We start from the raw sequence: 11,394 nt of genomic DNA on the forward strand, positions 1-11,394 counted from the left end.
TGAAATTGAAGGCAAGAAAATATGGAGATTAGCATAAGTGTAGGATACAGTAAGGTATGTTGTGCATATGCTAATTCTGGATTGCTGTTTTTCGTCACGGCCTATGTCTGAGAAAAGAGATAAAAGATTTGATGCATACTGACCTTTGTTGTTCAAAAGCAAAATTGTAACTGTTTGAGTCCGGCGAAGCGCTATCGCGCTCCACTTGTCGTATGCCGGAAATGCGGCGCAGCGCGAAAGCGCTTCTCTTCTTTTGTATCGAGAATGTGAAGACACTGGTGTTGGTTAGTATACTTTACGCAATTATTGAGAGCAGTTGTAGTGATATCAGTAGCAGTTGTTTTAAAGGAATTGGAAATTGTTTTCATTTTTTTACCAAGTGTTATACTGATAATTACGAAATAACCCATGTCAAGATCTGATTCATTTGAAAGTGACTGTTATGAGAAGTGATAATGAAGAGTATAGTAATGACCTTGAAAGTGATAGTGGAAGTGACATCACCATTCGTTCTAAGAGATTACGAGTTATTAGTGATAGCAGTGATGATGATGAAGTAACTGCAAGTACCTCTGATGACGATATTATTGATGCGTGGATACAATTTTTTCGAACAAATCGAATACTTTTCCTGAAGTACCTGGACCAAAGCATTCCCCTCCTCCTGATACGAAACCAGTTGAATATTTCAATAATTTTTTTTCAAGTATACTAACCAACAGCAGCGTCTTCGCATTCTCGATGCAAAACAAGAGAAGCGCTATCGCGCTGTGCCGTATTTTTGACATACGACAAGTGAAGTGCACACTGGACTCAAATGGTTAACAAGAAAGATTCATTTGGAGAACTTGCAATTTCCAGTATATCTTCCTGATATTCACATACATGATTTTACACGCAACCGTATTATTGGTAACGTTGAAAAAAGGTAAAAGTAACAAATGTTGCTTAGGAGTTTAACATCAGCCACAGTGTTGTTTCAAGGCTTTGGAAATCATTTCAAACAAATAGAATGTGTAGCAAATGTCATGGAGAAGGTCAAGTTCACAATGCAGCACCTGCAAAAGATGGGTACATAGTGCTATCAACAAAAAGGAGCTAGCTCTGCATAGCTGTTGAGATAGCAAATTAGTTGTTTGCTGCTACTGGAGAGTGAATCTTCCAAAAAAAAATGTAGCCAGATTTTTGGAGGACTATATGCCCACCATACTGTTGTGTGCATTTCGTTGCCCGGACAGCAACATACCGCCCCTTTGCAATAGTATCGCGAGCATTGTAATTAAACTCAATAGAACATGGCTTGTGTATTATTCTTAATGGTTCAATCTGTACCAGCTTATAGATGCCAACTGATGTGGTTTGAGAGTGGTAATGCTTATTGTCCAGAAAATATCCAACAAAGGACCGGTATCTGAGATGCAGTACCATGGTATGGGCCACCAATATGATCAATGGCCGCATGCCCCTAAACGTGGTTGTAGCTGGGACTGTGATTGGCCAACGATACGTTAATGATATTCTGCTGCCTCATGTTCTGTCGTGCTGTTGGTGAGAAATTTCATTTTATGAGTGACAGTGTAACATGTCATTGAACAGCCACTGTCCAGGGAGTATCTAAAAGAGCAAGGATATTCAATGCCTGATATGGCTAGCACATTCTGAATCTCATTGAAAATGTTCGGGATGCTTTGGGGTGAAGTCTTTCTGGTCAACAGTGCCCTCCAATAAGCAAGGACATCCTCATCTGTACATGACAGGAATGGGATAAATTGTTCCAACAGCTGTTAGATAATGTGATGCAAAATATGATAGAGTGTGTGGAATCTTACATTGCTCTCCATGGTGACCATATCCCTAATTGACATATTATGCCAGAATGCCTGTGGATGGTAACTGCATTTTTTTCATTTTTACATATTCAGCACAGTATAACCATTTTATGTCTTTAACACTTTTCAAAGCCTTCTAGATTTTAGAGCACAATAAATTATTTTTATTGTTATGTCTTAGTATTCTGGTATTATTTTATTTCACTTGGCATCCAAATACACTTAATGTGCTATTATATAGCTGTTTACGATCTATCCTTAGAAATTGTCTACCAGTGATATATATGTATATGAAAGTCAAAATTTAATGTTAAATTCATAAAATTAATGCTAAGCCAAAGTATCTTAAAAGTTAGTTTAAAAATATGCAAATTTACACATAGTTAGAGACAATTATTCAGAAAATAATTGAAGAATAATGGATTTTTGTACCATGTCAAAAAGTGTGGCTGCATTCAGTTATGACTAAGTCATATCCCTTATTAATTAACATTGTAGCCAAATGGCAGTGGTTCTTTCGATTATGTATGATATAAAAGACTGTTGCCTATAAGGGAAAATAGAAGTTATTTATAATGTCATTTTTTCAGGACTTCTTAGTAATATCTCATGGAAACCTTATCTTTTTGTTTAATTTTATTATGTGCTGTGCCTTTAGGAACTAAACGGAAAGCTAGGAATACCAGTGGAGGACGTTTTAAAGGAAACTGGCCTGTATCCATGTTACACGTAGGGAAAAACCATAAATTTTATCATGAATATCATAAATAAAATAGGTTTTTAATGCCATGTAGGAGTTTGATTGTAAAATGTTTAATCTTAATTCATGTAAAATAAAATCATCGTTTTCATCTGCATCTAAAATAAAATCTGATGATTATGATGAAGTTTTGTTATAATATACATTTCAAGCATACATTGATATTTTTTAATTTCATTAAAATAGCAATATAATTTTTTTAATATTTGGATGTTTCTCTTGATACTAATTTTTTAATGAAACAGAGATTCAAATATTAGATATTTGAAATTTCAAGTTCTAACAAATTTTTAGTTTGGAAAAGTAGATATTATTTTAAATTGAAATATTTTTATGATAATTTATACCTTTTAAATATAAAAAAACAATGGTAATCCCTTTTCTGAGGTGTTGCTTGCAATTTAAAGAGTGCAGGATATTTTTATCTGTTGAGGTTGGGAAAAGGATAGTAAGTATTTAGTAGTTAGTTGCTGTTGCTAATAATACTGCTAGCATATAATTTTTCAATATGAGAGTATTTTTTCTAATTTTTTAATTACAATATTTAGTTTAAATTTTGAAAAGTGTATTAACTTCTTTTAATCTTTTATTTTAGCCTCAGTCATTGCCTGCATCCCAAGCTGTTCAATCCATGGCTAAAAAACCGTTGGAGTTCCCTCCCAATACAGTTGAAGCCATAAAACCAGTTGCAGTTAAACGGAGACGGTGCCCAGCAAAACGCCTTGGTACAATTGATCCATGGAGAATCATGCTTGCATTAAAATCTGGTTTACTAGCTGAATCTACATGGGCCTTAGATGCACTTTCCATTTTGTTGGCTGATAACAACACTGTAGTTTACTTCGGACTAAGCCATTTGCCAGGTCTACTCAATGTGCTTGTAGATCACTATCGTTGCTTTTTGAACAAAATATTCCACCTTGCCAATGATGTGGAAATTGGTTACTCTGAAGATTTGGACAAGAAAAACATTTCCAGCAACTTAAGCTGTCTAGGATCTGATGATACTGGATCTTGGGAAGGAAAAATTAAACTATTAGATTCACCTAATTTTACATACAAAACTAGGTGCAAAAAAGCAGTTCAAATTCAGTACGATGAAGCATTATTTCTTATTGATCCTCAAAGATCATGGGATAAGTTTGAAGGATTTGATGTAGCTGTTGAGCATTGGCAAAAAGGTGGAGGTGATATAACTTCACATATACAAACTTCCTTTGCTAGCTGTTCTAAAAAAGTTAAATTTCATCGAGACTTGAGTGATGAGAAAAAATTAAAAAGTGAAAAGCTTTCATCAGATATGAAGTCACTGCCTTCATTTCTGAAAGAAAAACCTAATATGTTAAAATCGTCATTATTATTTAAAGGTGAACCAATTGTTGTTTTGAAGAAATTCAATTTTCTTGCTGATAAAGCTTTTACATTATCTGATGAAGAGTCTGTAGAAGCTCCAGAAATTGAATCAAGTAATTCAAACTTCAGTAAGAAATCGGATGATGTTATTTCTGATAAAAATGATGGAGACAAAGACAGGGAAAATGGTATTGATGGAGTTGAAAAACCAGCTAGCTCAGAAGACTCTATTTCAGGTGGTGAATTAAATGAGGGAAAAGAAATTAAATGTGATACGGATGCCATAAATATTATGAATAATAAAAAAAGTGATGCTATAGATGAAGTTAAAGAAAAGGTTGAATCTCTGAAAACTAATGATACAGAGTTATCTGAAAATGTTCCACGACTGAGAGGCTCTCTTTCATCACGGAAACGTTTCCTGTGTGAAGATTTAGAAGATGAAGCTTATTGCTTTGATCAGCCAGCACTTTGTGTGATTAATGATTCTCAAGAAATGCTTTCACGCAGATGTGTGTGTGTTTCAACAATTCTTCGAAACCTATCTTTTGTACCAGGAAATGATTTGGTTATGAGTAAAAATCCAGGTGTCTTATTATTATTAGGCAGGCTACTTCTCTTGCATCATGAGCACAAACCAGCAAAAAATGCATATCATAAATATGAAAAAGAAGCTGATGGGAGTGTGTCTTGGAATGAATCTTGCATCAGTTTAAAAGATGAACAAGAATGGTGGTGGAGCACACTCAGTGTTTTACGAGACAATACGCTTGTTATACTTTCCAACATATCAGGTCATCTTGACCTGTCACCATTCCCTGAGGAGGTAAGTCTCCCGATATTGGATGGTTTGCTGCACTGGGTTGTATGTCCATCATCTTATGCTCAAGATCCCCTGCCATCTAGATCACTGTCCTCCGTCCTGTCGCCACAGCGACTTTGTTTGGAAGCTCTTTGTAAACTTTCTGTGCTTTCAAGCAATGTTGATCTCATTATTGCTACTCCTCCATGGTCTCGCATTGAAAACTTACTGGCTTTTCTAACAAAGTCTCTTAGTTATGGCCAAGATCAGATTATGCGTGAATTTGCAGTTATATTGCTTTCTAACATCTCCCAGGCAGACTCTGTAGCAGCCAGAACCATAGCAGAGCAAAGCCGTTGTATATCTTATCTCATTGCTTTCATAGAAGAGGCAGAAGCTAATGCTTTCCAAATAGCTAGTTCTCAGGGTACAAAGAAACTGAGAGATAAACCAGAACTAATGGGTACTACTCCAGGTATGGTTCAAAGAGCTGCCAATACATTAAAGAATTTAGCCTTAGTTCCTGAGAATCAAGGTTTGTTTATAAGGTATCAGCCACGACTTCTTTCTCTTGTAATGTCACAAGTAATGGACCAGGAATTGGCAGCAGTCATAGCAGATGTTTTGTTTTATTGTTCAGATGAAATTATGGCGGATATATCATGTCAGCTTCCAGTCTCTTAGCAAACAAGCAAGACTGTTAACACTGAACTAAGTCATTGTTTAGCAAGCTGTAATACCTGTTGCTCACAAATGGCAGATAAATATCACAGTGGTGCTACTTAAGCAGCTGATATTTTCATCTGCATTATAGATAATGTTGTTATATGTGTTATTTGCTACATACTTTGGGGCTTCACTCTCATTTTGTGTCAGTGTCAAAAACTTACTGCCTGTTGGAGAAATCTTAATTTTTCTCAAACTATTTATTGTGTCTGTAATTGCGGCTGGGATTAATCTTTAAGTGTATTTAAGTCTTCTCTAGGTTCTTATTAGGCCTACAAATAGTAAATGTATGAATGTTAAAACTGTAGTTTAAAGGAGTATTTTAGAAAATATTGTATTTTCTTATTGCCTGAAGTGTCTCTTATTTATTTAAGGAATTCAATATTTAATTTGACTGTTTTCTGCTATTTCTCTTATAAATTAACAATATATTATGCAAATTTTCAGATTATATTTTCGTGAACTAATAGTAGCTTCTGATAACTTCTGTATGTCTTATTGCAGTTCTGAATTTGTATGGTATTTATAATTCATTTTATTAACTTCAAAAATAATTTCAAACTGTTGGAATTTTTTTAGAAACAGTCACTCTTATGTGTCTTAAACATCACAATAAAGTGCTTGTGTTCATATAAGTGAAGCCCCATTGTGCACTTTATATTTAAACAAAATAAAAGAGGAAAAAATAGCACATCTACGAAAATAGTTACGACTCCAGCCGGTTGGTATTTCGGATTTGTCAAAAAGTCCGTCTTGTTATATGTTCTGTCCATTTGTGTTTTTAATTGAGGCCCAAGGCCAGTTTTTATGAAGTTTTCTTTTTATATATTTTATAAAAATGAGATGGCAAGACATTAAAAATTATCTTCCGTATTGTTAGATGTTGATATAAATTGTTAAAAGCATTATACTAATTAGTGATTTCTTATAATGTTCCTAGCAAAATTCAAGAAATTCCCCCTTAAAAATAATTTACTGTATTACTAATTGAGGTATGGAAATTGCATTTCTCAGAAGGAAAATATTCCATATATCTTATTTTTTTTCAAAGTTCTATACTGACTTTTGAGTATTATAGATTTTGTACGTTTTTTTCCTCATAATTTTGAAAATGTTTTATAAGCTCCATTCCAAGTTTTATTATTAAATTGTATCTTTTAAATGCTTTGAAATCATTTTGAATAATTGTGAAAACTGTTGCTTCACAACCTAAAGATTGTAGCCTTTTCAAAAAAAATAACTTAATGTTTTTTATGGTCACCCTGATGTAAATGTGGATGTTGGTTTCATAGTGGTAAATGTGATGCTTACTAAATTTGTGAGGAATTTTAATTGGTATGAATACTGGCTGACTTAATTTACTTTGAAATTTGTGCATGATCTGAACTGTGAAGCAAATTAATTTTACTTGCCTCTGAAAAAAATGCAGGTGAAAATTCCATACCTATGCAGTTGGTTTGTGGGAGTGAGAAATATTATTTCGAAAACATTTCATCCCTTCATTGTTAATTTATTTTTTAATCTATGTGTGCAGCTTCATAAATACATTTTCAAGTCTAAAGGATGAACGTTGGTTGTTAGTTACGCATTAAAATTATATTTGTTTTTAACCCTTGATTGGTTATGGTTCCTGATATGAAAATTCAGTGTACTGAGTTAAATGTCTGATTTTTTTTACTGTGTTATTTTGCATGTTCGGAACCAAATAACTGATAAGTTTCAAACTTATCGTGGGCAGGCAGTGTTGCAGTATTGTAGTGATTAGAAAAAAAGAGTTACAGTACCTATGCTGATTCCAGTATATGTTATTTTTGTTTATCATTATGGAATAATTGACCAATACTTTTTAATAATAGTTTTTTTAGTATGGAGAATGTTTCCAATTCATTCATTTTCATATGTCATTCATTAACTTTCTTTTGATTCATTTAAATCATATTTATTTTTTCTTTTCCATTTCAACTGTGCAATTAATTACATAGAAAAATTTAATGTGTGTCTGTAGAAAGCGTGTTAAAATCTATGTTTCATAATTTTTTTTCCTGTTGCTTTTAATTTTATATTTCATCAACATTGCAAATTTCCGTACCTCCAGCTGCATACATCGAAAGATGATGATGCACAAAGTTACAAAATTGCTGTAAAAAATCTGTGTTACATATATATTAACATGTTTACTTATTTAAGGTATTGCTTTCATTGTCAATATTGCATTTAAATGAATTGTCTAATATTATTGATAAATTTTGAATTAAATTTGTTTTTGTCTGTTAATGTATGCAACCATTTATTTCATTTGATAAAATTATCCCGTTTTTATTTTATATTTCTTTTTATATTCTGAGCCAATGTCTTACATGCTATGCATCTGTCTTTCCTTCGTATGTAATATTTCTTAATAATATGGTAAGAAGATCTTATGGTAAAATATATTCATTGTTGCTTTTTTAATCTAAGTATTATTTGTGTGTCTTTCCATCTCCATTCGTGGTGTATATGTTTGTCTGTGAACTGACTTGACACCTCAATGAGGGTAAAAATTTACACTTGTGCAACTACCCAGTGCAAATTACCTTTTGTAAGTGAGAAAATGTGTAAAAAATGTTATTACTTCAGGGGCTCTTTTTAGCTTATAAAAATGGACAACACTTTGTAATTTATGTAAAGAGTTATTTTGTGTAAATAGTAGAGGTTTTAAACTACTGTCTGCAAGAGAGTGGTTTTATTAATCTTATCTGTGAAAAATTAAAAATTTTATTCTGCAAATGATGGTATATGAAGGGAATAAGATGTGGACTTAGCGTGACATGTCATTTAGTCTTTTGTCCTAATATAGGGACAGTGTGAGGCCATCAAAAACATGAGCTGTTTTGCAATTTGGGTTCCATATTGCTGTATAATAATCTGTTTTTCATATGTAGGTAAATTTTTTATTGTTGTGATTAGTAAACATTGATGAACATTAATATTGTCTGAGTGTTTCTTTTTATATTCAAAATGCATTTAAGAGATCATTAAAAAAATTCAAGTAGGGGAACATTATCTTTCATATTTATTGATTAGTTTTAAAATAACCAAAAAGTGTGAAACTTCTAAAAGCATCTAAGCCATTTTAGTAACACAAAATAACAGAAAGATATAAGTTCCTCCCTTAACCCTTTAATTGTCAAGTTATTTTGATGATTTGGGTACACAAATTGTCAAATTTTTTTATTGGAAAAATCAAATGTTTAGTACAAAATAAAATATACTTAAGTAGTTAAAAATTGACATTTTGAAGTACATGGGTAAAATTTTTAAAGTTTTGTAGCCACTGCGTATTTGCTTGAGGGGGCTGCCACTCAACATGGCAGTTGTAAAGTTCGCTTCTAGTGGAGCATTATTTTCTAAAAATGAAAAAAATAAATAAAAGTGAATACCTATTAGTAGTTCAGTAATTCAGTCTTGTGTGGTACAACTGGAAACACTTTTCCAAGCACAAACCAACTCCACAATCACTACACCAGAATCGTGATTCCTTCCTTATCTTTTCCCCATTTTTATCCTTTTTCGAACAACACACTTTGCACTGTCTTGTAGGCTCACGTTTCGCAGGAGTAAGAGGAAAATGGGATATAAAATGTCGTTCAGTAAGACGGGCAGGGTTATCTATTATAGGTGGTCTGCCAACATTCTTTTGTTCAGAAGCTGCATCATCATATTTATGTAAAAGCTCTTCTACAACTTGGATTCGAATTTCTAAAAATGTAATACGTTTCCCAACTACATTTTTATAGAGCAAATATGAGTTCCAGAGTACCTTGACTAGTAAATGTAAAAATATCTTTTTTATAATATTTTTTCTGACGTTTTCGGATTGCTGGATGAAAGGATATTTCCTGATCACAGCGATCTACACCACCCATAGTTAGACCGTAATTAGAAACAATCTTCGGCTTGAGTATATCTCCATTTTTTATTTTTGAGGCTGACCATGGAAGTATCATGAATACTGCTCATCAAACACACATCCTTCATCTTCGGTTGAAGAATCTAAATCATCTATATAACGTTTCAAAGAACTGGATGCCATTTTACAATAAAAAAATCCCGTGTGCTTTGAACCAAAGAACTTATAATCTCTAACCTTTGAAATCTTCAATAAAGTGCTGTCATCTATTGAATTGAGCGCATATTAACTTTTCTTGAGATGCAGTCGGGTTTGACAAAGAAATGAAGCCAAAATAAACGTCTCTTGATATATATTCGGATATAACAATACGATGCACTAAAAAAAAAATTACCCTGAGTTATACTCGGCGTGACAGTTAAAAGGTTAAAGAAACATGCTAGATTGATTGAGTGTATGTATTCCATAGGGGGTTACATTAAACAAACAAAAAAGCTGATAAACTGATGACAGTTTATCTGTTAAATGTTGATACAGTACAAAGTCTGTAATCCGGACTCGTCGGGACTTCGGCGATTCCGGATTAAGGCTTTTTCCAAATTATAGATCAACTTAAATCTGGTGAGATGGCATGTAGAAATTGTACAATTAAAAATATGAAACCGTAATTTATGAAATAAAAAATTATTAAAACAAAATTTTCTAAAAACTAAAGGGTATCAAAATTTACAAAAAAAAAAGCTTAATATTTATTTGTTTACTTTATTAAACATTTCTTTCAATGTAAGCTGTTTAAGTTGCTTCGTTTTTTGTGCTAATACTTTCTCTTTAATTCTATAAACAGACATAATTTCTTGTTCAGTTACAAAGTTCCACTGTTCAAGTCCTGTAATTGCTGTGTTGAGAATACCGGCTAACTTGTTAATCGAAATATTTTCGTTTTCAATAACCTCTCTGTCATTTTCTTCACTATCGGAAGCGGTATTTTCTGGATCTAGAACCATACTACAGATTTTGCTGCCTGTTAATTGATTGATGATTGAAGCATTGTCATCACAATGAAAAACTTCTGTTATATCATCTTCATTTATTACCGCTTCTTCACGTTTGTTTACAAAATTCAATAACTGGAAAATTTCGCTTTTAGTTTACGATGTCCGAAGACCTTCAAATTCGTGGCTATCATCTTCACCATCCTCACTATGAAATATGGTAGCTGGTCATAAATTATGCCAAGCATTTTTTAATGTATCTGGAGACACATTCTCCCATGATCTTGCGATGCTCCCCACAGCAGATTTTATGCTAAAAAATTTCAAAAAGTCTTGAATAGTGTTGCTATTGTTCAAGAAATTTAACATAGATTTTTAAAATGCTCCTTTATATTTGTATTTCAGCGCGTGAACTATTCCCATATCCATAGGCTGAATGATGGACATACAGTTTGGAGCGAAGGATAATACAGATACATTATCTTTCGCTAAAACTTTTAAGTGAAGTATGTGCCGAACAGTTGTCAGCAATCGGGACTATTTTTGAGTCATCAGGTAAACCCAACCAAATTCAAATGTCGCCGAGCCTTGGGTAAAAAGTGATTTTCAAAGCAATCATTCATCAACACTTGTGTTTTTTCAGTTTCATCAGCATCTTTTATTTGCGCGATATATATAAAGAGGAAATCATTACTCCTTTAAATGCTTGAGGTCATGCATGTTTTCCGATTGCAAAAAGTTTGCACTTGTGCGTTCCTGCAGCATTTGCACATGCTAAAATTGTTAATCTTGCTTTGGAATCTTTAACAGCAGTTGGAACCTTTTCTGTCAGTGGTTGCCAAAGTATTTCGCAGTACATATTACCAGAAAAGACCAGTTTCATCAGCATTGTAAGTTTGTTCTGGAGATAATTGTTGACTAGTAATGAGTTCAATGAATTCTTCTGCAAATTGTTCAGCAGCTTCAGTATTAGCTGAAGCTTTTTCACCTGAAATTTTTAATTGTCCTATACCATGGCAATTTTTAAATTTGTTTAACCAACC

At 33.0% G+C, this 11,394-nt stretch overlaps 1 protein-coding gene across 6 annotated transcripts in view; it reads left to right on the forward strand.

Moving 5' to 3' along the window:
• Positions 1–8,436, forward strand: part of LOC118181800 (trithorax group protein osa-like) — a 306,313-nt gene extending 297,877 nt beyond the window's left edge. For all 6 annotated transcript variants that reach the window (XM_085809212.1, XM_035350992.2, XM_035350994.2 and 3 more), the window contains one exon: positions 3,185–8,436. In XM_085809212.1, the coding sequence (XP_085665338.1) occupies positions 3,185–5,428 (2,244 nt within the window). In that variant the 3' untranslated portion in view covers positions 5,429–8,436. The remainder of the gene's footprint in view (positions 1–3,184) is intronic.
• The last annotated feature ends 2,958 nt before the right edge of the window (positions 8,437–11,394 follow it).

The sequence above is a fragment of the Stegodyphus dumicola genome, chromosome X2 (genome assembly GCF_044657685.1).
Source record: "Stegodyphus dumicola isolate Sdum_Otavi_A_Nest chromosome X2, ASM4465768v1".
In the NCBI taxonomy this organism is placed as follows: domain Eukaryota; kingdom Metazoa; phylum Arthropoda; class Arachnida; order Araneae; family Eresidae; genus Stegodyphus; species Stegodyphus dumicola.